This window comes from Vicugna pacos, chromosome 5 (genome assembly GCF_048564905.1).
Source record: "Vicugna pacos chromosome 5, VicPac4, whole genome shotgun sequence".
Taxonomy (NCBI): Eukaryota; Metazoa; Chordata; class Mammalia; order Artiodactyla; family Camelidae; genus Vicugna; species Vicugna pacos.
Genome location: NC_132991.1, coordinates 94,889,409 through 94,917,343, shown reverse-complemented (window position 1 = coordinate 94,917,343; position 27,935 = coordinate 94,889,409). Strand labels below are relative to the sequence as shown.

At 61.1% G+C, this 27,935-nt stretch overlaps 1 protein-coding gene across 5 annotated transcripts in view; it reads left to right on the top strand.

Moving 5' to 3' along the window:
* Positions 1 to 27,935, top strand: part of HDAC4 (histone deacetylase 4) — a 268,241-nt gene that overhangs the window by 226,991 nt on the left and 13,315 nt on the right. For all 5 annotated transcript variants that reach the window (XM_072961972.1, XM_072961973.1, XM_072961971.1 and 2 more), the window contains 8 exons: positions 4,023 to 4,069; positions 8,073 to 8,180; positions 10,159 to 10,214; positions 11,811 to 11,898; positions 12,890 to 13,009; positions 13,769 to 13,866; positions 23,933 to 24,051; positions 25,602 to 25,735. In XM_072961972.1, coding sequence (XP_072818073.1) covers positions 4,023 to 4,069; positions 8,073 to 8,180; positions 10,159 to 10,214; positions 11,811 to 11,898; positions 12,890 to 13,009; positions 13,769 to 13,866; positions 23,933 to 24,051; positions 25,602 to 25,735 — 770 coding nt within the window. The remainder of the gene's footprint in view (positions 1 to 4,022; positions 4,070 to 8,072; positions 8,181 to 10,158; positions 10,215 to 11,810; positions 11,899 to 12,889; positions 13,010 to 13,768; positions 13,867 to 23,932; positions 24,052 to 25,601; positions 25,736 to 27,935) is intronic.

Here is a 27,935-nt window from a genome sequence, read left to right as displayed (position 1 = left end):
CTCGCCCCCCGTGAAGGAGTGCTCATGAGGCAGGCTCTTCAGTATGTGTGACGTCCTCCCCTCAGGCCCCCAAAACACATCCATGTCCTCTGAGCTGGGAGGGGTATTCACGGAGCCCAGGCCCTGCACCCCAAGTCATGGAGCAGGTCTCAGGAGGGGCAGGGTGGTCTAAGCTGGCTGGCTCCCAAGAAGGGGCCCAGGGCTCCCAGAGGACAGGGGGCACTGGGGGAGCCCAGAGGAAGAGGCTTGGATCCCACAGAAATGTCGAGAAATGAGACAGCGCCAGCGGGGGGCCCAGGGGAGAGGGTCCAGCCCAAGGCCAGGCAGAACTTTTTGGAAAGGAGCCTTCAAGGACCAGGACAGTGTGGACGGGGAGAGGGTCAGCAGCCTCGGAGGGAGGAGCTGAACGGGGCCAAGTGCGGAGTCTGCAGCAAGGCGTGGGGGCTGAGCCCCAGGTCCCTCCAGGACCCTCCAGCAGACGCGGCTCCTTCCAGGGTGGAGCCTGGTGCATGGAATGTTCTCCCCTCCCAGAGAGGCTGCCCATGGGTCCCATGATGGCACTGGCACTGCCGCCCACAGGCCGGTAACCCCCTCAACCATCGCTGGGTGTCCAGAGTCAGAGGGGGGTCCCCGAGTGCACTGTGCAGCCTCATGGCCCACCCACCTTTTCCTTTGCAACTGGGAGGGCCTGCCCAGCCCACCCTGGTGCTCCATGTCCATCCTCAAAGGGCCAGTGTCCGTCAGCCCACCAAGATCAGCACCCCGACTCCCGGACTCGAGAAGCAGAGGGTAGGGACGCAGAGATGGGAGGACCCTTACCCTGCCCGGGGCGGAGGCAGGGCGTCCGCCTCCAGGAGGTGGGTGAGGTTTAAGATAGGCGATGAGATGAGAGACGCCAGGGCACGGGTTCCTGGGGAAGAGTAAGCGCTGGGTGAGCAGGAGGTGGCTTTCCCGCCTGCTGAGCCACGACCTTCGCCTCATGGGACCCTCTGCAGCTCATCCAGCATTACCGTCCGTTGAAGCCCCCTCTACTGTTTGTGGTTTCTTTGTTGAAATGTTTTCCCATCGTCTCAGACCCACTCCTCCCCACAGGCGGCCGTGTGAGCGTAGTTGGTGTTTAGTTTGCAGCCGAGTGTGTTGCTGCAGAACGTGTACTGTGAGCGTGTGTCTGATTCGTGTCCATTCTGTTTCCTTTTTTTTTTTTTTCCAAGCTTTGTGCTTTAAAATCAGTTCTTGTGGCTACGAGGACACTTACTCAGATCCCTTCTTCCACTTGAGACTGGGTTTTAAACTTCCGGTGGTGGTACTAACCGGGAGAGGTCATGATCATCAGTGGCTGCATTCCAGATGCAGTGATGGGTGGTGACTGTCTCAGACGTTGGCCACATTGCCCTAATTGGGTGTTCGAACGTGTACCGTGGGATCTCCCTTCCTCTTTTAATTGAATCCACGCGTTTCTAAATCAGGTGCAAAAACGCCTGGGTAGGTGGTGTGGTGGGTGTTGCCGCGTAGCCGGGCTGAGGTGGGCTGCAGACACCGGAGGGGCTGGTCTGTCCCCACCTTGGATGTTCCTGGAAGTCAGGGTTCGTCTTCTGATGGCAGGGACCTGGGAGAGGAGCCTGGCCTGGCGGCCTAGGAGGGCGGGGCCAGGGCTCAGCGGGAGGGTCGCGGGACCCCTTTGCTCCTAGAACAGCCCGAGGAGCAATAGCTGCTCCAGAGGAAAGCCAGCACCCCCCAGCCCGTGGGGACTGGGGACGCGAGGCTGGTCCTTAATGCGTCAGGGCCCCTCTCTTGGCTTGAGCGTTCTGTGACCCGGCCGAGGCAGTGGTGGCCCTGGAACGCGGAGGCCAGCACAGGAGGCGCTCAATGGGGCGGGTGGAGGCCGGGCGCGCAGACAGCACGCCGCCGGGCCACCCCGGGCTCTGGCCAGGTCGGGGTCTGAATGTGCATTACCCTACCTTTTTTTTTTTATTATTTTGGCCTTTGCTTGCTGGATGATGAGCAAATTCAAAATAGGCAGATGATCTATGGCGTTAACGCAAACACTACCGTCTGTAATTTCCAAAACCGAAGTCCAGTGTCTTAGCAGAGCCCTCTCGCTCGTATTTGCACACACACACACCGATCCACGTGAGTTCATTGTACGAACGCTTGAATTCTTGGAGAGAAAGCCCCCACGTCCCCAGCATCACGTTCCCACGTGTTGGAACAGTTGCTGATGTGACAGGAACTGTCATGAAGCCTTTCCGAGCCCTGTGGTCACCTCGAGCCACGCCCAGGTTTCAGGGACGGCCCCGTGGAGGAGAGACGTGTGCTGCTCTCCGTGACTCAGTCGCTAAACAGGCCGTGAGGAGAATGTGTCACAAGACAGCAGGAGGCCTGGCACCTGCACCCCCTCTCCTGCCCCCGTCCTGCCCCCTAGGCCATCCTGCCCTCCGGTCGGCTCCCTGAGGGGCACCCCACCCCCGCAGGACCAGTGCAGGCCAAGCAGCCCCTCCCAGCAGCCGCTCTCCTTGGTCGTCACTTCCCTGCCTGCCTGGTCCCCCGCCCGCCTGCAGACCTGCTTACTCCCAGCTGTGGGCCAGCAGTCAGGGCACACGGAAGAGCCCAGCAGACGTGCCCTGGCCTCACAGGGTTAGGGGCTGGAGGCCACGTGGCTCTGTCGAGCAGCAGCTTAACTGATGTTGAAAATGCGCAGGAACCGGAGTCAGAGCCACAGATCCAGGCAGGGCAGGGGACGACACGTGACCCGGAGCAGAGCCGGGCTGGGGTGCGCAGGGAGAAGCAGGCCCAGGTGGAACACACTGTCCAGGCACCTTGGGGGTGGCAGGGAGGGGCAGCCAGCTGTGCGTCGCTGCCCCGCACTGCGTGTGGGGGGCAGAGCTCACCTCTGAGAGCAACCGGAAGGCGCAGGGCCGGGCCTGGTCTAGAGTGTGGTCCAGGCCTGGAGCCGGGACAAGGTGGGCACAGACCTCCCCGGGGACGCTGGACCCGTGAGCGCACCAGGTCTGTGACCGCGTCCTGCTTCCTTCCTGGGGCCCCAGGAGCGCAGCTCGCGAGTGTCCCCAGCGGAGCTGGTGCCCCGGGCCCGGCAGAGGGCGGTGGGAGCAGTGAGCCTTCCTGCGCTGGGCGTGGCTGTGCCCCTCCGGGGAAGTGGGGTGCAGAGCTGGGCTGTGGAATCTGCCATGAAAGGGCCAGGGGCCGCAGTGGGAGGGAGGCGTAAGGGCGGGCGGGGAGCAGCTTGGCTGAACGGGGAGGCTCTCTGGGCTGGGGGCGGCAGCCAGTTAAAGCCTGGGCTGCGCACTCTGCTGTGGGGAAGGCCCTCTGGTCCCTCAGGACAGGTGGGTTTTAGGCCAGTCCTCAGCCAGCACTGGGATCACACTGAGGAAGAAGACAGTCCCTGTCCTGGTGGGGGGGACAGGCCTGTGCCTCTTGGTCGGGGGCTGGCTTCTGCAGCGTGGGCCCCAGCAGGCCTTCCTGCGTGGCCAGCTGCAGGGCCATGTGGTCTCAGCTGTGCCCCACCGAGTGAACTTGGAACACCTGTAGGTGGGGAGGGGCTGCTGCCGTTAGTCACATTCCAGAAAGACCCCTCCATACGTGAAGGGCTCGCTCCGATGTTTAACCCCAGGCCCCTCCCTTGTTCACAGCTGGGGAGGGCGGCTGGGGCCAGTGTCGGGGGCAGGGGGGCGCTGAACGCTGCCTTTCAGGTTGGTCCACGCGAGGTGCAGGAGCGTGGGCTGGAGGCAGGAGCCCCCCGTGGGGTCTCCCTGCCCCTTAAGGAGTGGGCCATTGCCATGGAGAATCACGGTCCTATGTGAGGGCTGGACCCACAGATGCTGCGCTGGCAGCAGCCCACAGTGAGGCAGTGGTGCCTCCGAGCCCTTTGCCCCTCGGCGCTCGGGCACCCGGGGTGTCTTGCACGAGCCCCAGAGTGCCTGTGGGCCCCACCAGCACCATGCTCCCTGCAGGCCGCGCGCCCAGTGACCCTGCCCGCCCGACCTTGGCTCTCTTTCTCCCCGCAGGCTCCCTAACATCGGTGTTTGTCAGGCTGCCCTGTGGTGGTGTCGGGGTAAGTTTTTCTTTAATGTGTAAATCACATCCTGGTGGTTCCAGGGTCCCAGTGGTCACAGAATCGCAGCCCTGCTTTCTGCAGAGCAGGTCATTACTGCCAGGTGTTTTCCATAAACAGGGTCTGGGGGTGGGGCTGCCCCACCGCTCACACATGTGGCTTCAAAGGCCCTGTGAGCCTGTAAGCGTTTTGCTGGCGGGTCTGGGGCACCTTCCTCCGGGAAGGTCGTCTGGCACCACGGCTCGCTTTGGGAAACGGGATCTGGTGTGCGGGCCGTCCCCGTCCGACCCGCAGAGCCGTAGTCCACTCATCTCGACACAGGTCGTGAATCCATCACCAAGCAGGGTGTGTGTTGATCTCAGATCTGACCTCCAACCCGAAGCCCCAGGTGCAGCTCTGACCGCGGGGCACGGTGTTCCTGGGCCACGTGGGGTGGCAGAGCTGCTTCAGAGCCGGAGCTCTCAAGCAGACCTGGGCAGGTGGACACTTAGGAGAACCAGCGTCTTTACTTACCTCGGGCTTCCCTGCCCGTGATGGGGGTGCTGAACCAGTCGGGCCTCCCCCATCTCTGCAGCGGAGGTTCCCCACCTCCGGCTTCTCCTTTATCGAGAAGGGGCCACCCCCACCTGCCGTCCCCCGATGAGGTAGGGGTGGAGGCGAGACCAGTCCCCTCCCAGCCAGTCTCTGGCCATGGAGCTTCCCAGCCTGGGAAGTGCTGCTCCCGTCACAGGGAGGCCAGAGGACCGCGGGGACAACAAAGCCACCCCGGCCGGAACCGCGCAGCGGCCGGTGTGCGCGTAATTATAGATCGCAGGGTGAGGCTCCGGGTCTGGATTCTGTTACAAAAATGAAACGAAATTGTTTTCTTCCTGAGTCCTTAGAAAAATCGCTGCTTTGAAAATTACCCTGTCAGAAAGAGAATAAACGGCGTTCACTCAAACCACCACCAAGCCTTCTCGAGTTACTCTATATTGTGTTGTAAATAGGCTGCAATCTCTTAATTCGGGGCAAATTTTTGGCCAGACTTGAAAAGGCTTGGATTCGCGCTGCCCTGCAGCAGCCTGCCGTGCAGGGCAGGATTTACAATTCGCAAATGAAAACTAAATGAGAACTCGGGCCTGGGGCCTTGGGCCCGCCGCCCCTCCCCGGCACGAAGTCCAGGTCCAGCCCAGTAGGCTGACCAGCGGCCACCTTCACATCTCGGCACAAAAATGCCCTGGAGCACGGAGGTGCGCAGAGTTCCCCGAGCCCAGGTGGGCCGAGAGGCCAGCCCGTCGGAGTAATCAGTGGAAAGCGTGAACCGGAGGCTGTCTGAAAGGACTGTCCACCTGCCAGTGTTCTCTGTGATTACCCCTAATCGGGGGCGGAGACTCAACCCCAGTGCCAGCTCGGCCGCCCGGGCTCAGCGGGGACTGAGCCGCTGGAGCAGTGCAGCCCTCCTGGGCCTCGGCGTCTCCTTCCGGAGCCAGAGGCCAGCCCTGGGGTGTCGGGCAGCGGGGGTGCCGCAGCGCCCGAGCGTGGGCGGGAAGGCGCAGGTCGAGTGGTGAGACGGGAGGGACAGCTGCTTCTCCCTTCCCGAGAGCCACCTGAACGGACGTTGGGGTGTGTGACGGCGTTCCAGGCATTCTCCTTTCTTCCCCAAGCCCAGTAAGAGAAGCTTCTACTTTGCTCAGCTCCTCGTTGATGCCAGTTTCCCCTTACTGAGGATTTGATGTCGGTGAATTGCCCTCCCAGCCCTCCCCTGGCCGGGTCCCTGCCCCGGGGGCGGCCCCTCACAGGCCCCGTGGCTTCCAAGGCCCATGGCATGCCCACAGTGTGGCCACCCCCGTGCGCCCCGTGAGCCTCCGTGAGGGGCCTCCCCTCACCGTCCGTCCTCGCCTGCCCCCGGCCTCCGCTGTGCGGAGCTGCGGGACACTTGCTCCTTCCTGTGGTCCCAGCTCCCGCATTGCGGGTCGCCCCAACTCTCCTTGGAGTTGGAGCCTCATACTTCGGGGACTCAGGGCTCCAACCCGACCATCCCAGGTTGGTCCGTGGGGAGCTGGTGGCCAGCAGCCGGAGGACTTAGGCCCCAAAGCAGTGGAAAGTCTTGTCGGGTGTCTGGAGACAGTGGCAGCCCGCAGTCTCGTGGCAGGGCTGGGGGTCTGTCCCTCACTCTGGGTGGGATGTCACAGGAACTCCTGGCCCTGGGGGTCCTGCAGAAGGAGCACTGAGCACAGAGACCCTTCAAAGCACGTGAAGGGTCAGAGCAGCTCCCCTCTGGGCTCTGGTTACTTAGCCTCAAACCCAAATTACTGCATTTTGAGGAGAAAACATCTGAGTAGTTTTGCCCAACGCCCTTCGGTCCCCAGGGGTGCGGCCTCCCCGCCGGCCCAGGCGCTACGGGACCCCCCGCCCGCCCGCACCGCCCGCACCGCCAGCTCTCGCTTGGACTTTTCTGAACTGGTTCTTCGGCTGCAGTAACTGGCCCAGCGTGTTCCCACGGGCCGGCCACGTCAGCGAGTAGCAGCGCGCTGTTACTTAGAACAGAAGCCACTCTCTGAAGTTGACTATTAATGCTGTGGAGAGTGGGCGAAGCACAGAGTGTTCTTTGGACATTTGGAAACTATTTAAAGCAAATAGCGGTTTGGTCACTGAAAAGAAGAGCCCTGGCGCAGACGCTCCGCAGGAAGCGGCTTGAACCGCTCGTGAGTGTATTTTAGATCATCGGCTTTGAAGATGAAGCTTCAAGACTTCGTGGAAAGAAATCCGCCCGCCCCACGTGATGATTGGTGCCTGGCAGGTGGGCAGGGGCCTGTGCACCTGGACGCGGCTGAGCCGGGAAAGGGGGCGCGGACCCTCGTGTGCAGCTCCGCCTCCGTGTCGGAGCCCCACACGTGCAGTGCTCAGAAGAGGGCGACGCGGGAAGGGGCTCTCGCACGGGCCCGGCAGGCTCTGTCCCAGGTGAACGAGCCGTCACTTGCTGCACGGCTTCTTAGAGCCTTCCCCAGGCTCGGGCATCCCCAAGAAGGGCGTGTGAGTCCCCAGTGTGTGTGGCCGAGGCACCAGCGCCCCACCCTGCCCTGGACCTGACAGTGTGAGCGCCCTTGACATGGAGCCAGGGGCTCCTGCTTCTTGGTGGCCCCTGATCTCCGGCTCCCAGGACCCCCGGGAGCCCCGCTGTCCCCAGAACCAGCCACCGAGGTCTGTCTGTCCTCTTTCTTACCCATGTTAGCCAGAGTTTAAAAAAAGCAATCTGATGCGAATAAATAAATAAACCAGCGCGCAGACAGAAACCGCCTGACCTGTTTGTGCCACACGTGTTTCTCTGTTTGAAGGGGAACAGCTGTCTGGGCGGACGGTGGTGTGTGGTCCACCAGGCCGTGTCCGAGAGAGCCCGCCTGAGTCTCCTCACCGCCCCACGCGCCCGGCACACACTTGGGGCTTCCACTTACGTTCTGCATAAAACCAAGTTGCAATCTGGAGAGACCTCTGATTCTAATTCTTCTTCCAGTTGCTTTTGTGATTGTTGCTGTGACTCCGCTGCAGTTGCAGCTAAACGGGGGGGGGGGGGGGGGGGACTAGGCAGTCTCGACATCGCTACCCTTGACGTCAGCACTCAGCACCCAGTGTGCTGGAGCAACTGAGAGAAGAAACGACACCTCAGAAGGGGGTGAAAACCTGGGCTCGTTCCCTGGTACCTCCTCTAAAAAACAAATAAATAAATAAACCTAATTACCTCCCCTCCACCAAAAAAAAAAAGAAAATAAAAGAAGGGGATAAAAACACGTGCGTGCTATTTTTGGCGCGTTCACAGTTTTTCTGTTTAGTTTTTGGGGGTGTGTCTTCCAAACAAAAGTAAGCTCAAATGTGAGCTGAGTATGTTCTGTGATGAGTCAAGAAGGGACAAGGGGCTCTCGTCCTGGGTTCCAAACGCTGGCAACAGGGACCCCCAGCTGCCCGGCCGCCCGGCGGGAGTGACTGTGACCGAGCACTCCAGCCTCACGTGGGCGTGATGTCTCCACAGGTGGACAGTGACACCATTTGGAACGAGGTGCACTCATCGGGGGCGGCCCGCCTAGCCGTGGGCTGCGTGGTGGAGCTGGTCTTCAAGGTGGCCACGGGGGAGCTGAAGGTCAGTGAGGACCCCTGGGGGCGGGGGGCTTCTGGGAGGGGACCAGCTGGGAGAGTGACGGCCCACTGCTCTCCCGTCTGGATGGGCTCGCAGCGGCTGTGCTGGGGGGTAAGCGTGGACCCAGTGGATCCAAGGAAACGTTCCCCTCCCTTGTGAAAACATACATATTAGTGGAGCCATTCTCCATGAATTTGGTCCTGGGGACACTTTAATATCTTAAAAATTGTTGAACAACCTCAAAGTTTTTGTTTTTATGAGTAATGTCGTCAGCATTGATCATTCATGAGAAATTAAAACAGACTTTTCAAAGAGTTACTAACTTAAAAATCATAAGAATGCCTGGCTGAGGCGCTCAGCTGGACTCTGCTGTCCACGCCCGCCTCTGGTTGCCCGGCTGAAGGACGTGAGGAACCTCTCGCCTCGCCCCCTGGCAGGACTGGGAGCGGGGCCATGTTGTAACAGCCTTCTCGGGTAATTGCGGACATTCAGCCTTGAGGCTACACCAGGATTCCACAAGGATGGTTTCGGGAAGAAGAGTCGCCACGTGGAACCTAGAACAGTGGCAGCGAGCTCCTCCTTCTGCTGCGCGTTGAGCGGGTCTCTTCTCCGGGCCTGACGTTTGCAGCGTGGTGTGCTGGTCGCCGGGGCGTCGGGGCTCCCCGGCTGTGTGGGCCTTCCAAATCATGGCGCGGTTTATTGTACAGTATCCAAAACGTCACTCATCTTTGAGGCTGTGAGTGTCACCACCCCCGTCACCAGAAGGGTCTCCTCCGTGCCGGGAAGGGCTGGGCCGCTCCCAGGACGGGTCTCCCGAGTTTTCACCTCACCCAGAAGCTCAGGTCCCTGAGCTGACAGCCCCGCTGGTCATTTACCCGCCTACCCGTCTCTCCACCTGGATGCTACAAAGATGTGTGTCCAAGGCTGCAGGTTAACGACGTGGGCCAGTTTCCCTGCTCCATCAGGGCGCTCTCAGTGGGGCTACCTTTTCCCCTCAGATGGGCAGGCTCGTGCCTCATGCTGGCCACAGCCCCAGCGCCCCCACCATCGCGTTCACAGTGTCGGTGCAGCTGCCAGCTCGGCGGGAAAGGCACATTCAGCCTTGGGACTGCTTTGAAAAATGGGACCCCCAGGGGTCTGCATCTGCGCTCTCAGAACCGAGGCACGGGGTCCTGTGTGGAAACAGGGTGATGTCTGTGCCACGTGGGGCTCCCTCTGAGTGCGCCTCTCACCCTGCCCCCCCGCGAACTGCACTCTGCAGCAGACTGAGCCCGCTTCCCGCAGCCCGGTCATCGCGGTCAGCCGGCCCTCGGGGCTCTGTTACCAACCTCGACCACACAGCTTCCTGTTGCCGGTGAGACCCGGGGATGCCGATCCAAACCACCCTTAGTAGAGCGGCTGCAGGATGGTTTGCAGATGGTTCTTTCAAAGCAGAGGCGGCTATGGGTCCTGGGGAGGCTGTGAGCTCCTCTCCAGCTGCCGAGCGCTTTCTTCTAAATGTCAGTGCTTGTTCTCCGCATTGCCCGGTCCCCTGGAAACTGAGCTGCAGCCACAGCAGAGATGCTTACGTTAGGGCCAAACCAGGGTGCGTCTGCGGCGGCCGAGCCCCTTTCTCTTCATCTGCATCCACGGTTCCTGCCAAGTTGCTCTCTGCGGATGCTGGTTATGGTCAGGGGACCCAGGGTGCCCCTTCCTCTCCCACCCAGATTCCCCGCCTTCCCGGCAGGCCGTCAAAGCTCGAAAGTCAGGGATGAGCTCACGGTTTATCTTAGTAACTTATGATCACCAAGAGGCCTCTAGGAGAAGGCAACGCTCACAGCCGCCCTGTGTCCTGTTCTGCGTCCATGTGCCGGGATGCAGCGGGAAACCGCGTTCTCACGCAGACTGCGAACATGCTCAAGTTCAGTCTGTGTCATTTTCTTACTGATCTGAAACCAGTCTTTCCTCCCTGTCTCTCCCCACCTTTCGGTGTCGTGTGCAGAACGGCTTTGCTGTGGTCCGCCCCCCCGGCCACCACGCAGAGGAGAACACACCCATGTAAGTAGACACAGGGTCGCTCACAGGGGCCCGGGGCGTCTGAGCCCTTCCTCAAAGGGCTGGGCCGCGCTCTGGGGAAGAGGGTGATGGGCCGCCCTTCGTCGGCCCCTTCTGTGACGTGTGCACGGCTAGGGTTCCCGAGACCCCGGTCCAGCAGGAAGTCGCCGAACGTGCAGCTCCAGGGTGGGGTGATTGGTTTGGTGAAGAGGTGAAGGGAGGGGTGCACAGAATGAAGGCAGGCACCAGCAGGAGTTCGTGTGGAGAAATCTTGTCATTGTAAAGCCTCGGAGAGGAAGCCTCAGTTGTCCCGCAGCGAGTAGCGCTGCTTATGGTTTGGGACTGAGGCTGAAGTCCCAAGGTCAGGACCCACAGGATCAGCTCTCTGGACGCCCCTGACCGTGCACGTGCACGAGGTGCTGGCTGAGGCAGCAGCACGACGTGCAGGTTCTGGCGGAGGAGACCCAGCGCAGGGGCGGGCCCAACTGGGGCCAGGACGCAGGCTTGGTCGGCCGCCGTGGCCGAGTGGGCACAGGGAACACTCCAGGGAACGTGCCGTGAGCACCGGAGATGGAGAGCACGTGCTGGGGGAAGTCAGGGCGGGGACGTGGGGCTGCGCCGGGAAGGGCAGGCAGTGGTCTGTCAGGCGGCAGGGACGCTGGGACAAGCCGGTGGTGCAGGGGCGGAGCCGTGGGAGCAGGAAGCCGGGGTTTCCTCGGCCGCCTCAGATCCCACCTGCCAGCTGCAGGGCCGTGCTTCAGAGGCTCCCCTTGCCGTGGGGGACCAGCCGTGACGCCCAAGGGCAGTCTCCCCAGGAAACTGAGTAGCCGATTCCCCGGCCCCATCGGTCTGCGCCACCGAGGGGCGGGTGCTGATGGTCGCATTTCTCTGGAGTTACCTTTCTAACTAGAGTCTGAGTTGCTGGATGTTCTGTGTCGTGAGCACGGGTGGGTGGGGTGGGAGGCTGAGGAATGTCCCCCGGGATCTCCCGGGGGTTTCAGAGGCCACAGCATTTACAGCCGTGGAGGCAGCACGGCCGGAGGGGTCGTGCGTGCTGGGCGCGAGGGCTTCCAGAAGGCTCGCCTGGATCCCGAAGACGAAACCACCCCAGTGCCTGGCCCCATTGGAAATTCAGGCAAAGGGACGTTTGGGCTTAGGGGAGTTCCACGTCCCTTGACGCACTTTCTCAGCTTGTTCCCTCGCTCTCTCGAGGACCCTCGAGAAGCATTATTGCACGTCCTAGAACATGGACAGTTAAGCAGTGAGCAAACAAAATAAGTGACTTCTGTGTTCTGTGGGCCAGCGTGTCTCGGGGGAGGCCAGTCAGTAAGTGTCCTGGGGGCCTGCTGAGAGTGACAGAGCGAAGTGGGCTCTGTCACCTTGGGAGCACTGGGTGCCTGCCTGCGGGGACTGCGTGTCTGTCTGCCTGTCTGTCGATTATAAGCGTCAGATAAGGTTTCCTAACTGCTTGATCAGGAAACGTGCATTCACCAGACCTTCTTAGACCTCATGGGATTCTGGGATGTTCTATGGCAGGTTGTATAAAAACTAATCAAAACCCGTATCTTTTCCCCCATTTCTCCTGATTTGTACCTGCAGGGGGTTCTGCTACTTCAACTCCGTGGCCATCGCAGCCAAGCTCCTCCAGCAAAGGCTGAATGTGACCAAGACCCTCGTCGTGGACTGGGTGAGGGGCCGCTCCCGGGAAGGGGGCTGCCGGCATGACTGTATTCCCAGCAGACAGTCCGGTGCAGGGGGAGAGGCACCGGCCCTCCTGCCTCCCCTGCAGTTGGATTTCAGGACCTCAGCTTTCTGGAAACTACTGTGAAGATGCAGAAAATCAAAGCCCAGACCTTTTAGGAGACTGTCTTACAGCTCCACCCAGCCAATCCTGCCAATCACTGGTTTCTGAAATGTCGAGAGACAGGTCGTGGTTGAGGGCAGCAGCCGAAGGGAGGGGGTGGTCCTCGGCGAAGCCCAGCGGGAAGGCGGGGTAGGGCAGGTAGTGAGGCCTGACCTGCACGGTCTGAGGGCCTGGCCACCCTCTCCCTGGCTGCCCCCATGCCTCTGCCCCCCAGGCAGTTTTGCTCCAAACGCCCGTCCTGCCCCTGCAGGGGGACCCGGTCTGTGCCGGCTTGACCTCCTCCCCCATTTTCCTGTTGGAGGGGCCGCTCCTGACAGCCCCACTGCCCCAGAGGGCTAACTCCGAAAAATGACTCGGAATAACCGAACCGCAAAAGTGGGTGTACGGAGCCTCGTACTGGGGGGTGGTGTCCGAGGTGCTGACTGCGCCTTTTTCAGCCGTATGCGGCAGGGCATCTGTTTCGGTGTTTGTGATATGTTTCATAAACTATTCAAGTTAAAGAAAGGCAGGTACATCAGGTGGGGTTACCTTTGATGCTGCAGAGTCCTTCTCGGTTTGTGAGAAAAAAACCAAAACACAGCCCGGGACACCCCCACGCTCCAGGCAGCAGGCGCTGGTGGCAGAGGTTGAGGGGCCCTTGGAGGCTGAGGCCACATGAGCTGGGGGCACGTCCGCGGAAAGCACGCACACGGCCCTGCACGCACCTGATGCCTTCGCCGCGGGCCCTTCCTGCTCGCCCCGCACTGCGCGGCTGGATGTGCTGGTTCCTCTGGGCCTAGGGCTGGCGCTGAGCCCGCCCTCCCTGCCCTTCCAGGACGTGCACCATGGGAACGGGACCCAGCAGGCCTTCTACAGCGACCCCAGCGTCCTGTACATCTCCCTGCACCGCTACGATGATGGAAACTTCTTCCCGGGCAGCGGGGCGCCTGACGAGGTGAGTGCCACCCGCACGCCGGGGAGATGGGCGGGGCCGCCAGGGCGGGGCAGGTGCGGCCCACACCTGCAGGCCTCCGGGACTGGAGGCAGGCCTCAGCCCGGATCCCGTCACTCGTGCCCTCCCTGGGCTTTGTTTTGTCTGACGTACAAATGGGAGACTGGAGACCATCCTGTCTCTGGTCTGGGCAGACTGCGTGTTTGTGAGCAGGTGAGCAGGGGTGCCCTCCATCCTCCAGGAAGGCTGCTTCATGCAGCTAAAACTGCATCTCAGGCTTTGCCTCTTGTCGCATCCCTCGGTGCTGGTCCAGACCTGCCCAGCGGGTACCACAGGTGAGCCCAGAGCAGCAGGCTCCTCCACGACACCCCAGTGCCCCAGCAGAGCCCCCCACTCTGAACCAAGAGGCCTGATGGTGGGGAACGCCACCCGTGGAAAAACTGTGTCAGCCGCTGGGTCTCATTCTCAGAAGGAGGTTGGGAAGGACAGCCTGTCTTGCTGACGTTTCTGGTTGCCCTCTGCCGGCACCCACAGCCCAGAGCTGCCCGCCCACACGCACGGCCGGGTCCCTGCCCTGTGCCCGGGCAGGCGGCTCCCCGCAGTGCCACATGTGCTCTGCAAACACGCTGTCATTGAAGGCAGTGTGGCAGGGGCGGCAGGGGCCGGGACAGGCCAGGGACGCACCCTGCAGGGCCGCAGAGCCAGGGCCCGGCCTGCGCCACTGGAGTCGGGGTCTACGACAGCGTTTCTCTCCTCGTGCAGGTGGGCGCAGGCCCGGGCGTGGGCTTCAACGTCAACATGGCTTTCACCGGCGGCCTTGACCCCCCCATGGGAGACGCAGAGTATCTGGCGGCCTTCAGGTGAGGTGCTGGCTCCCCTCCCGAGGCATTCACAGGACCAGGCTCAGGCCCGGGCAGGGCCTGCCCCCCTGTGACCTAGCTCTTCCTCTGCGAGCGCGCCCTCAGCGTGCACCTGTGGAGACTGACTTCCCGTCTCTGCATCGGGAGGAATGGGCGCTGGGGCTCCTCAGAGCTGGTTCTTGCAGCCAGAGGTGGCATCTTCCAGGCTGTCTGTGTGCCTTCCGGCTGCAGTGTCTCCGTCTTGTGCTTTAAATAAGAAACAGGAATTTGCCCCGGGTCCTGATGGTAAGAAGTGAGGGAGGCCGAGGCGAGGTGTCACCAGGTGTCACGTTAGAGAAAAGCGGGCGCTCGATTCTGAAGGTTCCTAATCTCTTAACTTTTCTCCCAATAAACCTTCTGTGACATAATGAGAAACAGAAATAAACACCCTCCTGTTTTGACATAAAGCTCAGGAGGCATCTCCCCGGGCATCCCGCTTCCTCTGCGTTCCGCTGGCGTCAGAGTCGAGCTGCAGGGAAATTTTTTACAACATGGCGTTTGCTTTTGTCATCAAATGGTGATCGACTTTGATCTGGGCCAGACTGAAGGGATTCCTGCGGCCAAAGACAGGGGCTCTGGGCGCAGGTTTCTGCCTGTTGGAGACAGAGCTCCCTCCTGTCCCCGAGGGGCAAGTGGCCCGAGGGCTCCCCGGCCCGAGCGCGGGCACTGGAGGCCCCGTGAGGGCCGAAGCGTGCCAGACCTCCTGTCTCTGGTAGAAACGCCATCCCTGCATGTGGCCCTGGAGCCCCGTGCCGTTCCTGGGGACCGCTCTCCCTCCCTCTTGAACTCCATGTTCTTGTTGTCCTGCTGTGTCTAAGTACAAAGCACGCGCGTGCAGGCGTGTGTGCACCTGTGTCTGTGGGTGATGTGCGCGTGGCTGTGACTCCATCAGTGGACACGCCCGTGGCAGTTTGGCCGTGGACTCTTCTGCATGCTCTGTGGGGGCCTGCAGAGGTCACGGGACCCTCGCAGCCTCTGCTTCCTCATCTCGAAACCCAACCCTGGTCCCCAGCCTCAGGGGACACCTGGGTCTGTCACGTGAAGGCCTGGACTCGAGTGTGGCTCCCCGACGTGAGGCCCCTCCCCCGGGCTCTCAGCCCCCAGAAGCGGCGGCTCCGACGCGGTCAGCGACCAGACGGTGGCACTGGTCTGCGCTAAGCGGCGTCCATCCCCTCCTTAGGAGACCTGCCTGGTCTCCACCTGAACCACTGTTTCCTCCCATCTCTGGTTTAATTGTGTCATTTCTTCTTCCTCTGGATCAGATATACTGTAGTTTTGACATTTGCCCTCATTTTTTAAGGGGGAGGGGCTCCCCCAGACTGACACCACACCTGAAATCTGCTCGTGAACACAGGCAAACATCAGCTTCAGGAAATCTGGCACCACTGTCACTGGTCGGGGTTGTCACTGCCTGTCCCCGGGAGGCCCTCGGGCCACCAACACTGTGTCACGTCCCCCCGAGAGCCGGCCTTCTTCGGGGCTTCCTGGGAGATGACGTGTCTGGGCGCCTGCCGTGGGAGGCGTGGGCAGTCCTCCAGTGAGCCCTGGGGCCCCGGGGCCGGGGCCGGGGCCGGGGCTGGGGGAGGGTCCCAGCATGGCTGATTCTGGTGTCGGCAGATAAGGTGGACTTTCCCTGAACTGACTTAAAGTGATCAAAATGGGTGGTTCTCTCCTCCTGCAGGCCACTTCTTTCTTTCGGGCCAGGTTCCAGCTGAATTGGCCCCCGGGTCCTGTCTCGGGGGGCCCTGGGCCTCTGATCACGGGTCCCCGGGCTGCCGCCCCTCACCCCGACTCCCTCCCGCCTTTTAGACAAAGCTTTCACTCCGAGTCGCTGCTGACGCTCCGTTTTAATCTTTTGCCAAGTGCGTACATGATGATGCTCCATCAAATGAAAGCTGAAACAGCCTCTTTGAAAAGGAAAATTGTTTCAGGGTCCTTTTTTTCATTATTGATTTTAATGTAAAGTAGCACTTTGAAGTTTACAGCTTACGGTTCCCTGGGCATCGATCGGTGGGGGAAGGAGGGTCAGGACCCATTTTCCTGCCTCCGGGAACCGCTCCCCCCGCCCGGGACGACGCACGCCTTCAAGGCAGCACCTTGTGCTCAGACCCATGCCTGCCTCGTTGCATTTCAGGAGATCAGGCCAAGATGAAGAAGAGATAAGAAAACCGCCCCTAATGAAACCCAGACTCAGCGGCACTTTCTCCTGGGCTCGGAGGCTTGTCGGGGAAGAGGGGGCCTTAACTCAAACCAGCCGGGCCTCTGCTTTGAAGTCTGCTGCGCAGGGCCGAGGCCTTCCCGCAGGCCGGAGATACTGGTGCACGTTCCTTAACCCCTCGCTCACCTGCCTCCTGGCGACTGAGCAGGTCACCGACAGCGCAGCAGAGGCCACTGGGACCCTCTGTGCCTTGGGCCCAGTGCGGAGTAAATGCGGTATCTCAAAGGTGATGAGAGTTGTCAGGGAGGCCGGGTGCCCGAGGTGGTAACTCTAATCTCTTCGTGAGTTGAGATTTGCCTTTAAATTGAGCAGCTGGGGAGATGCACTGCATTTATGCCAGCTTCAAACACGGCAGGGAGCGTGAGGCTCTTGATATTTCCATGAAGTGTGTTTTGGGCTTTTTGCTTTAACATTTAAATTTTTTTTGTTGTGCTGAAATATGCCTAAAACGTACGGCTTTAACCACGCGTGAGTGTACAGTTTGGCGGGGCTGCCTGCGGTCACAGGGGCGCACGTGTTCCAGAAAGGCTGCGCTGAGCGGCCCAGCGCTCACCGCTGTGGAGCCGCTGACCCACACCCTGGGCCCCACCGACTGGAGGCAGCTGTGTCTCTTTAAGGGCATACACACCTTCTCCTGTGCGGAAGTTTTATCTGAAGACGTTGTACAGTGTGTCTTAGCAAAAATTAGAAGCTGAAGCCTCCGGGTTTAGCAGACCCGTGTTCAGCCGTCTGCCCCGTCCCTGTGTGCAAGGTGGGCACGTGGGGCCTGCGCTCCGGGTGGCCGGGCCGCGAGCAGGTGGCTGTCGCTCCTGGGGCCGGTCTGCGAGGTTGGCTCAGGGCTCGGGCACCTGCTCTCCTGGTGAGGAGGCCTCCTGGCTGAGTCCTGGAGGAAGAGCCGCACAGGGTGTCAGGTAAGACGATGCACTCGCAGGAGCGGCCTGAGGGAGGAGCCCGCCTGTCGCTGGCCGCCCCGCAGAGCTCGGTGTGACGTGTCGAGGGCCTGGCCTGTGCGCTTGACAGCCCAGCGACAGGCTTGGTTCCGGGAGGGGTGGGCTTCAACCAGGAAGGATGACTGCGCCCGGCCAGGGCCGGGAATAGGGTGGGGGGCCCGTTTCAGGATGTGCTGGAGTGAGATAAGATTGAGGGTGGGGGTCCAGTGAGATCTCAAGATGCTGGCCTGGGAGGAGGGTGGGGGTACCCAGGGAAGAGCCAGGAGGTGGGGTTTCAGGTTTAGCTGGAGGACAGTGCAGCTCAGGACACCAGCATTAGCAGATTTTCAGGCAAAAACTAGAAAGTGTCCCTGATTTGGCAGCTGGGAGGCCACTGGTGACTCGGAAAGGACAGTTGAGGTTGGGTCAGAATGTTCTGTGCTGGGGAGAGAGCAGGACGTGGGGACAGGGGACAGACAGCATGCCTCCTCTTCTGAAGACTGGGGGGAGGGGGAGGGGGTGGGCAGGAAAGGACCTGGGGCCCACGGGGTGCTGAGGCTTCTCAAACCAGAGGAAGGGGGCAGGCAGGGGAGTCCTGGGAGGCTGGGTCGCCCCCTCATCGAGGTCAAGAAAGAGCCGCTGGGCCCAGCCCTGCAGAGACCCACGCCTCAGGCTGGTGGTGGGTCCTCTGGCATTTACTCCCCAGGTGCATAAAGGGAAGGGGTGCCATGTGCTGGGAGGACAAGGGGCACTGAGGCGGGAAAGCTGCTCAGTCCATGTGTGAAGGCCCAACAGCCGTGGAGGGCAGGGGTGTGATGGGCCCGGGGAGCAGTGCATGGGCACGAGGCCTCCTGGGGTGATGACCGCAGGGCGAGGAGCCGGCAGGGCCAGCGTGACAGCTACAGGAGCACAGGGAGGGAGGAGTGGATTAGCATCGGGAGTAGCCACGTGCCCACAGCGTGCCCCCCTGGAGGCTGCCGGGGAGAGGGAGGGCCGTCCCCAGCTTGCCCGGTGAAGTCAGCTGGAAGCACTCGGGGCAGCGGCTCTGAAGCGGGGAAGGGGCTGTGGGTGCAGAGCAGCCGGGCAGCGGGGGCAGGAGCGGGGCTGGCCTGGCTTCTTTCAGGGAGGAAGGACTTGAGCCTGGCTGTAGCATCACCATCGTGGCAGCCAGGCTAGGACAGCTGAGTCTCTACCGTCTGCATCTCTGTTTGATTCTAACTCTCGGCCGAGTTCACACACTGGACGAGCAGGCGCCCCAGCCTCTGATCGGGCGATTCTGGTGGAGGCGTGGGTTTTGGTGGCTCTCTTGCAAGGATGCAGGGACTCCGGAAGCACGGATGCTCAGAGGCCACGCCCACCGCGCGGGTGTGCGATGATTCCGGAATCCCTTCCTGGCCCTTAGAGCGAGAACTTGCGCAGCACACGACAGAAGGGATTTCTCGGTTATCAACATGCCACAGTTGTTGAAGTTGTGGAGTCAGGTACCCTGGGCGACACCACCGTGGAGCTGGGTCTGCTGATTCAGGTGTGGCAGCAGCGGGGCCCGTCGGCCAGCACCGCCGGCTCGCAGGGACCGGCACAGATGTCGAACTGCTAGACTTGCTGAACACCGCCGCGAGGGACGAGTGCGAGGGGGCAGCGCCCGGCCTGTGAGCGTCCCGGTGCCGCGTGGAAGTGGGGTTTGCGGGCCGTTTGTGTGGACGGTGCTCTGGGGCAGTTGGGGGCAGCAGGGAGCCAGGGCAGCGTGTCAGGCCTGACCTGGCTCCCGTGGAGGCTTTGGCGCTGTGCCCAACTCCCCCACGCCCTCCGGCACTGGTGGGCGCAGCCCCCAGAAGACGGCGCCTTGTCTGCTGGCTGTGCCAGGCCGCGTGCCCCAGGCTGGTGTTGACCGTGAGCTTGGTGGGTTTGTGTGGGGCCCTGTCGGGGGTGAACCTGGTTGGGCTCAGTTCTTTTTAGAGACTGGAACCCACTGTTGACTCAGTTGTTGTCTGTAGATTCCATTGCGGGATTTGGAGATGGTGCGTTTGTGCACCCCGTAATCCGATGTTATACGGCAGCTTATAAAGACACGGTTCTGTGAGCTCTGAGTACCTGGTCGCACCTAGGGCACTGCTTCTTTCACAGAGTGGCCAGTGGACTGAGTGGGAGTCCCAGGCCAGCAAGTTACACCCGTCTACACCCGTCCGCTCGCCTGCACCTCCCCGGACGCCCAGCCCAGCTTTCCCTCCTGGAAGCCTGGCCGCAGGTGCGGCTGGCCAGCAAGCTCCCAGGACTGAGGGAGGGCCGGAGCGGTGTCAGGAACAAAGCACAGAAGCTGGTCCTGTGGCGGCCCAGAGGTCTGGGCCGTGTCCCCAGGGTCTCGTGGGACAGCAGGGGAGCCCCGGCCACCTGTGCCACCTGAGCTCACCGGCCCTGCCCCTCAGGGCTGCACCCAGGCTGCTGGTGCCTGGAACCGTCCCCTCACCCCTTCCCACGCTGGGGCACACCTGGCCGCTCCTCCCCCGGAGGCCTGCCGGTTCCCCTCCATCTGAGCGGACAGTGATGCTCTGCCACCTTGGGAAGCTCCCAGCCTGTCCCTCTCTGCCCGCGGGGTGCCCTGCAGAAGGTCACGGGGGACACCGTAGACACTCACCTTACAGCAGTGGGTTGAGAGGAGGCTCCAGCCAATATTCAGATCTTACTTTCAAAGACTAAGTTGTTCATTACAGTTTGATTCTAGAGGTAAAACCTAAGTCCTGTTTCCCATTTTCCTCGCAGCATCCATTAAGTAGTGATGTTCTGACACCTGCCCTCCCACACGAGGGTCCCGGGTGAGGTGATGGTGCGGGTCCCAGAGACAGGCGGCCAGGCTGTCAGGAGCGCCACGTCCAGCCCTCGTCTTCCGTCGAGGAGGGTGACCTCTCTCAGGGCTCCAGGCACAGGGAACTTGGGGCTGGAGACCCACTTGGCACAGCCTGGCTCTCAGCACTGTTTCAGGTCTTGTTAGCTTTGGCAAGTGTTTGAGATGACAGCCTGGAGGGTTCAGACCAGGAAGGTAAAATGAGTGTGTGTTCACATACGTTGACGGTCCCAGCTGCTCCTGCTCACGCCTGGCCGGTGTGCACGTGGCCCCTCCCCATTCACCTTCCACACACCACATACACACAGATACACACCGCCCACACACACAGACACACTCACACCCACCTCAACACACACCCAACACAATACCCCCACTATATACACCACACACCCTGACACGACACACACACATGCCCCCACCACACACACCACGCCCACACACCCGACACACCCCACCACACACACACCATACACACCCCCCCACCATACACACACCACACACACCCCCACACATGCCCCCACCACACACACCACACCCACACACCTCAGCATGACACACCCCACCACACACCACACACCACACACCTACACACACACCCCCACCACACACACCCCAACACGAGGGATCATGCTTTTCGTTCTGTTGTGATTGGCTCTGGGACGATGCCACACACCAAGCACAGACTCCAGGGACCCTCTTGGTATTAACTCCCTCTAATGATGATTTTAGCAGGGCTGTTTTTTTAATTTCGTGGGGGATTAGAAATGAAACAGCTCAGCAGTACTTCAAAGCCCAGGGCTGAAGCCCCCACACGCACTTGCTTCAGAACGAGCCGGTGTCTGAGAAAACGTCTGTGGTTTTTATTGAAAAAACATCCTGGCTTTAAAACCCGTATCATGACCGTGGTCGAAACTAGTATCCCGCCCAAAGACAAAGTTTATGTGATGAGAACTTCATTAAAATAATTGAAAGCCCGTCTCCCTGGAACGTTGGAGGCACGTGTGGAGGGCCCCGTTGGGCCCTGGGGGTCTCCACGGAGGGGCAGTGGCCTGTGCCTGTGGGGAGACGCCACGTCTGCTGGCCGCGGGGACGGATGCGGGCAGCTGTCCCTGGCTTCCGAGGGGCCCTCTCCCCCTGCCAGCCTAGACTGAGAATGGCCCCTGCCACCCCCGTGGTGTGGCCGTCCGCACAGACGCCGGCGCGCGTCTGAAGCAGAGGCTTTGTGTGAAAGGCGGCACTCTCCGCGTCGCGCTCACCGATTCCGGGACCTCTGTGGCAGCATCCGTCCCGGTGGCACAAAGATGTGTGAGAATCTGGGGCTGGTGTCTTAGGTCGAAGGACTTTACCAGCGTTGTAACAGCACGAGTCTGGAGCGGGGTTGGCAGAATGACCCACGGCCAGGTCCCCTGTGTGGTCCTAAGTAAAGTTTTGTTGGGACGCAGCCCCACCAACATGCTCGCCTGCCTTGGAGGCTGCTTTCCTGTGACAAGGGCAGTGTCGAGTGGTAGCAGCAGGACCACATGACCAGAAGGCGGAAATATTTCATTGCCGTCTGGCCCTTGGCAGGAAGCACCTTCCAACCCGTGGTCTGGAGTCACAGGCCATGCTCCTGGGCCCCCGACGGCTGGTCCACGAGGCGCTGACCTGGGTCCTTGGAGCTGCTTTCATCAGCCTGTGGAGAGGCCGTTCTGGGGGGAAGTGTGAATGGGGCACAGCCCCAGAAGGAAGGAAAGGAGAAGCGGGAAGGTTTTGAAAGGCCAGCCTGGTCTCCTGTGACTCGAGTTCCAGAGGGGGGACTCCCGGCTGGTGAAGTGCCAGCTGTGAGGTTGATGTGTTTTGACGACAGACTTCCCGGCACCGGCCTCTCGCCGCAGGGCGGACGGGTCTTTCAGCGCCGGGCGGCACGTGCTCCCTGGAGCTGGGCCGGGCACACCGGCTGCCCCAAGGGCCCTGTGGGTAAGGGCAGCCGGATCTCCCCCTGCATGTGGCTCTCTGGGGTTTTCAGCACTTCCACCGCCTGAAACCAGAGGGATTTGCAACGGGACTGCCATCCAGAACGGTCCCTGGGAAATAGATTCACTCTGTGACCCAGCAGTCCTACTCCTGGGCATATATCCAGGGAGAACTCTAACTCAAAAAGATAGAAGCACCCCCATGTTCATAGCAGATTTACAGTAGCCAAGACATGGAAGCAACCTAAATGTCCATTGACAGATGACTGGATAAAGAAGCTGTGATATATACATGCGATGGAATACTACTCAGCCATAAAAAAGAATAAACTAATGCCACTTGCAGCAACGTGGTTGGAACTGGAGATCGTTATTCTAAGCGAAGTAGGCCAGAAAGAGAAAGAAAAATACCATACGATATTACTTATATGTGGAATCTTAAAAAAAAAGAGAAAGGACATAAATGAACTTATTTCCCAAACAGAGACAGACTCACAGACATAGACAACAAACTTACGGTTGCCAGGGGGAGAAGGGGGTAGAGTGGATAAATTGGGAGTTTGGGATTAACAGATACACACTACTATGTATAAAATAGATAAACAACAAGGTCCTACTGTACAGCACAGGGAGCTACAATTGTTAATGACCTATAATGAAAAAATATGAAAAGGAATATATATATACACATACACACACACATATATAACAGAATCACTATGCTGTACACCAAAAATTAGCATATCATTGTAAACTGACTTTACTTCAACTAAAAAAAAAGAAAAACAGAACGATTCCTGAATAGAATAACGTTTAACCTCGCGCATTTTGTTTCTTTGGCCAAAGTTGTTGCCTTACGGGGTTGACTTCGCTGACTGAAGTGGCGATCCCATTTAGGGAAAGGTGAACGGGAGACGGGGGGCTGTTCAGGGCCAGCTCCGCCCCCTGTGGCCGTGGCATTCTCCAGAGATTTGCGTGTGCGGAGGGAGGTGACCTCGGATGTGGTTCTCGGGCCTGGGGCCATGGAACAGCCCGTGGGTCCTGCAGCTCTGAGATGCAGGCACAGGGCTTTACAACCACAGCGTGAACCCTGGCCTCCCTCCGCCGGGGATGGAGAGGTGGGCCTGCGGAGGCTGATGGCATGGGCCGCACGCGCCCCTCGCTCCGCCTGCCCTGGAGCCCAGGCCCCGGCGCTGTGACCTGCCTGCCTCGGGCAGGAAGGAGACCGGAGGCCAGGGTGCTTTTCCAAATCAAATAAAGCAAGCTGAGATGACGGGCAAGCGCTCGACTTGCTGTTGTGGCGCGTCTCCCGTCCCACGCGCAGCGTGTTTACAGGACGCGCTGGGCGGGTCGGGCTAAGGATTTCTTCCTGTTCTTCAGGTAGACCCTCCCTTGTTTCCCGAGCGCAGCTTAACTGCTGAAGTTCTCAGCGGGTGCTTATGTTTCTGACCAGTCATTTCTCTTAAATTCAATTATCAGATTTTCTCTTTAAAGATCGTAAGCATCCAGTTTCTTTTTAATTGACCTGATGCACCCCCCCTGGCACGTGAGGGTGTGGGTCGCTCGGTCAGTCCTTGCTGACAGCGTGGCTCTCCCCTTCTCACCCGCACACGGCTCTGCGTCCCTGGTTCTGGGGCAGTGACCGCGCCACCTTGAATCAGGGCCGGCCCCTGAACGTGAGCAGAGGATGCACCCAGTCTCCCCCCGCAGGAGGGAGATGGAGGGGCGGGAGGACCCCACGCAGCCTGGCAGCTGGCGCCCCCCCACTGCCCACACGAGGTAGCGTGGCTGGGGCCCTGGAGATTGCAGACCACTTCCAGAATAGGCCAGGACAGCCTCCTGGAACCCCAGCTGTTCTGTGGCTCACACCCAGTCTGTGTCCTGCGCTTGCGTGTGGGTTTGGGTTTTTAAGGTCCCGTAATGTGAGCCTCGATCACACCTGTGTGGTCTTCCTTCCAAGTGCAGCTCCCGTGCAGAGCCACAGCCCCTGACTTTCAGGGGAGACGGAGCAGGTGGGCGACCGTCCGGTCCCCTCCTTGGCTGCATCCTTGGTTGACGCGGTGCCGCCTTCTCCCTCCCTTTGCAGAACCGTGGTCATGCCCATCGCCAACGAGTTTGCCCCGGACGTGGTGCTGGTGTCGTCGGGCTTCGATGCCGTGGAGGGCCACCCCACACCCCTCGGCGGCTACAACCTCTCTGCCAAGTGTAAGTCGGGCTCACAGGTGGCCCAGGAGCACAGTGGGGGCTCCGCTGTGTTTGTGATCGGGTGTCCAGCTTCCCCTCCAGCGGCAGTGGAAGGAGACTGCACTTTACATCTTAGCAAAGACAGGCGCTGGCATCTCCTGAGGACTTGGGGCAAGCAGCAGGACAGCGTAGACCAGGAGGTCATGCCAGTGTGAGGTGTGCAGCCTGCATGCGTGGGGGCCGGGTCCCCAGTCCTCCCAGAGCTGCCGTCCCACACTGGGGTTTTAGCAAACCCTAAAACCCGTGCAGAGGGAAATAGCCAACAGCAGGTTTGCTTCAGAGCTGGAGGCGAGAGGAGGGCCCTTTGCTTCTGCTCGGTCACAGCGAAGCATGAAGGACTGAAAGCCCCTGGCATCCAGGCTCGAGTCCACAGGAAGGCCCAGACGCCCCCAGCCCCCACCCGCCACGCTGCCCAGCGTCCTGGGTGTTGCAGCGGTCCAGGTGCTTGGGACCCTCCCAGCACGTGGCCCTGGTGACTTGTGCGAGGCCCCGGGAGCCCCCTACGTTGGCGTCAGTGCAGACAGCCAAGGAGAGCCTCTCCCCTGTCTTCACGTGGGGAGAACGTGGGCTCCTTGGAGAAGAAAGACAGAGACAGAGGGCAGCCTCGGTGCCCCTCTGCTGGGCCACAGGGCTGAGGAAGCCACCGGGCAGAGAGCAGGCGTGTGCGCTGCGCCTCCCTGTCGCCGCCCCGTTCTGAGCTGCTTCAGGTGGTCCCCACGGCCACCTTAGAGCCAGTGCCACTGTCCCATCAGACAGAAAGGACCCCAAGGCTGGAGGAAGTGACGGCCTCGCCGGTGCCCACAGCTGCCAGGGAGCCAAGCCCGCACTGGGCCTGGTCTGCCGACAGCCGGCCTGTGATGGGCCTAATCGGCGTGGCCTGGCTTCCCCGGCTCCCTGATAAACGCCAGGCTGTTCTGGCCGAAGGTGTGATTATCATGCCCCCCCAGGCGCTCCCTGATGGTGGGGGATGGTGTGGGTGCCGTGGGGGGACTGTGGCTGCTGATGAAAACCAGATGCTCCAGACGGGGGCGGGCGAGAGGCCCGAGGGGCAGCCGCGGTGCTGGCATGTGTGAGGGAATGTGCCCGGCACATCAGCTGAGCGGAACCCCCAGGCCCTGGGATGGACGTGGCCCTGCCCAGCAGCTGCAAGGTGGGGGCCCAGCTGCCCTCGGCGGCCCTTCCACCTTCTGGCCTCTGGTCCCAGCAGGAGAGAGCTGAGGGCCCCCCCGGGTCCCTCCCCGCCCCCAAGCAAGATGATCTGCGGTGGTGTACAATCGAAGCTCCAAAGCCGTAATTCCTGCTTCCAAACAGATCAAAAAGAATTCCAAACCGAAATTCTTCCATGGATTTTTTACAATCAAACCCGGCTTCGATTATGTGTCTCCGTGTGCCAGCCCAGGGGTCTCTGATGGGCTGTGATGTGAGGCACTGCGGACGCTTTGATCCGCTGCCAGGCGTCAGCGCCGTGGCCCAGCCTTGCCCTTGACTCGGGTCTCCTGTCTCCCCTGCAGGTTTCGGGTACCTGACGAAGCAGCTGATGGGCCTGGCTGGCGGCCGGGTTGTGCTGGCCCTGGAGGGGGGCCACGACCTCACAGCCATTTGCGACGCCTCGGAAGCGTGCGTGTCCGCGCTGCTGGGGAACGAGGTAGGAGGCGGCGGGCCGCGTGCTGCTCTGCCCAGCTGTCAGCGCGGCGCTCCGCGTTCCCGCCCACCCGCTCCTTAGCGGGGCTCTCCGATGCCCGACAGCACTGCTTGGTCGTGACCCAAAGGAGGTGGGAGGAGGGCAGCCCGAACCCCTTCGTCTTGAAAAGGCGGTTCAGCCTCCTGTGCTTTAAAGGTGGCCACATGTACGTGTGGGTTCTCAGGGTGGCGTCATGACGCCAGCTTGGGGGCTGGGGCCTCGGTTCACAGTAGCTCTCCTGCTGCACTGACCTCGGGTGGTGCCCAGGGCTGGAGCTCAGGGTCTGGGCCGGGGAGGGAACTTCGGAGGGTTCAGAGGAGGGAGAGCCACTAGGTGCTTCCGCGTCCAATGTGCCCTCGGGCCGGGGCTGCTGGTGCTCCCAGCGGAGAGAGCCACCCCAGTGCAGGGGAGACGGGGATGTCCAGCCCACGGAGAACCTAGAGGTCGGGACTGAAAACCAGTTTGTAGGTTCCATCTTGAATTTCCAAAACATGCTCTTCCTGCAACTTTAAATGCAGCCACGGCCTCCAGATACAGGGCCACATACCAACCTTCTGACTCCATCGAAGGAGTGTGGCTGGCTCCCATCCACCCGCAGCATAGCCGTCTCCCATCACGCGCTGTGGCGTCACTGTGTGGGTCCAAGACAAGGGCTTCTGGTGCTCAGGCAGCACAGGCCACGGGCCTGGGGTCGTGGCCCAGCCTGCGGCAAGAGGTGCCGGCCCAAGCTCTCCAGGCACAGGGCCCACGCAGGACGCTCGGAGGGCCAGGCGCTCTGCTCTCGTGCCTTCCTCTGGACTCGCCGCCCCCGACCCCATCAGACGAAGCGGAGCTCCTCTGGGGTCGAGAGGGGTGCGGACCCTCTCCAGCTGGCTCAGGGCTCCCCGGTGTCTAGGGCGGTCCTGTGCTCTCTCTGCTCACCCCTCTGCTGGCCACCCCCGAGAGCTGAGGCACTCTGAGTGACCATGCTGGCACGAGGCTGGAGCACACACAGCTCAGGAGGGACCACAAAAGAGGCCACGCCAGTGTCCAGTCAGGAAGGAGGGGATGGAGGGTGGGGCGGCTGAGGGCTACGGATCTAGGAGGCGCTGGGCTCCCCAACTCCTCCGACTCCTCTGTCAGGAGACACGGGCCAGAAGGCCCAGCAGCCCCATGAAAGGCTGAGTCAGGAGTCCGCCAGGTCTGGCGCCAGGCTGCCTGCTGCCCGGGGGGCACCTGTAAGGCCTGCCTCACATGCCGTGGGGCTTGGAGCCAACAGCGTCTCACCCCAGGCTTTGCCAGGAGTCGCCGCCGAGAGCCAGCCCTGGCCTGACTGCAAGGCTGCCCTCACAGACCCCCAGACAGGGTGCGTGGTTCCATCTGACTGCTCTAACAAGGGGGTGGGAGGCGGTCTGTTGAAAGGTCTCCAGTGATGTGTGCCAGCAGGCTGCTCTTTGACTCGGGCGAACTAGCAGAAGGCTCACTGGGGACAGGACGAGGCATGTGGCCCACGTTCCCCAGGCTCGGGGGCAGAGCTGACAAGGTGGCAGCTGGAGGCAGGTGTGGGGTCTGCGCCAGCGCGGTGCCAGGCGTGTGAGCTGAGGGTCCAGCGCACAATGACCTGGTTTGGGGTTGGATCCCCCAGAACCTCCAAGCGTGGCTTCCATCTGCCAGGGCCCGACGGGAAGGGGCGCCGGGGTCTCTCCCCCTGGGCCCACACGCCCCACTGGGCTGCTCCCTTGTGTGGACCCTGCACGTGCTTCCCAGAGCAGCAGCACCCCAGGGCCCAGCTCAGGGCCTTTCAAGGCCGGGGGCCTAGACCCCCAGCACCGAGGGCGGGAGCAGGGCCAGCGTCCAGGGTGAGGCACTGGCGGTGCGGCCGTTCCCCTGGACGCTCCCCTGGCTCGTGCTCCCTGGCAGGAGTGGGCGCTGGGCCCGGGGGCTGGGCATCAGGATGGCCCCGTTTTCTCCTGACAACCTTTGCTCGTCCTGGACAGCATTCATTTTAACTGAAGTCACAGGTGGATCAAAGGTCCTGGTGGCATCTTGCGTTCCTGGTCAGCTGGTGATAGCCGCACGCATGAGTGCTCTCCGAGAAGCACCAGTTTGCCTTCGAAGTGTCCAGGGCATTTCACCTCTCCTTCCCTCACGTGGAACAGTCTCCTTCCCTGTTTTGCTAGTAAAA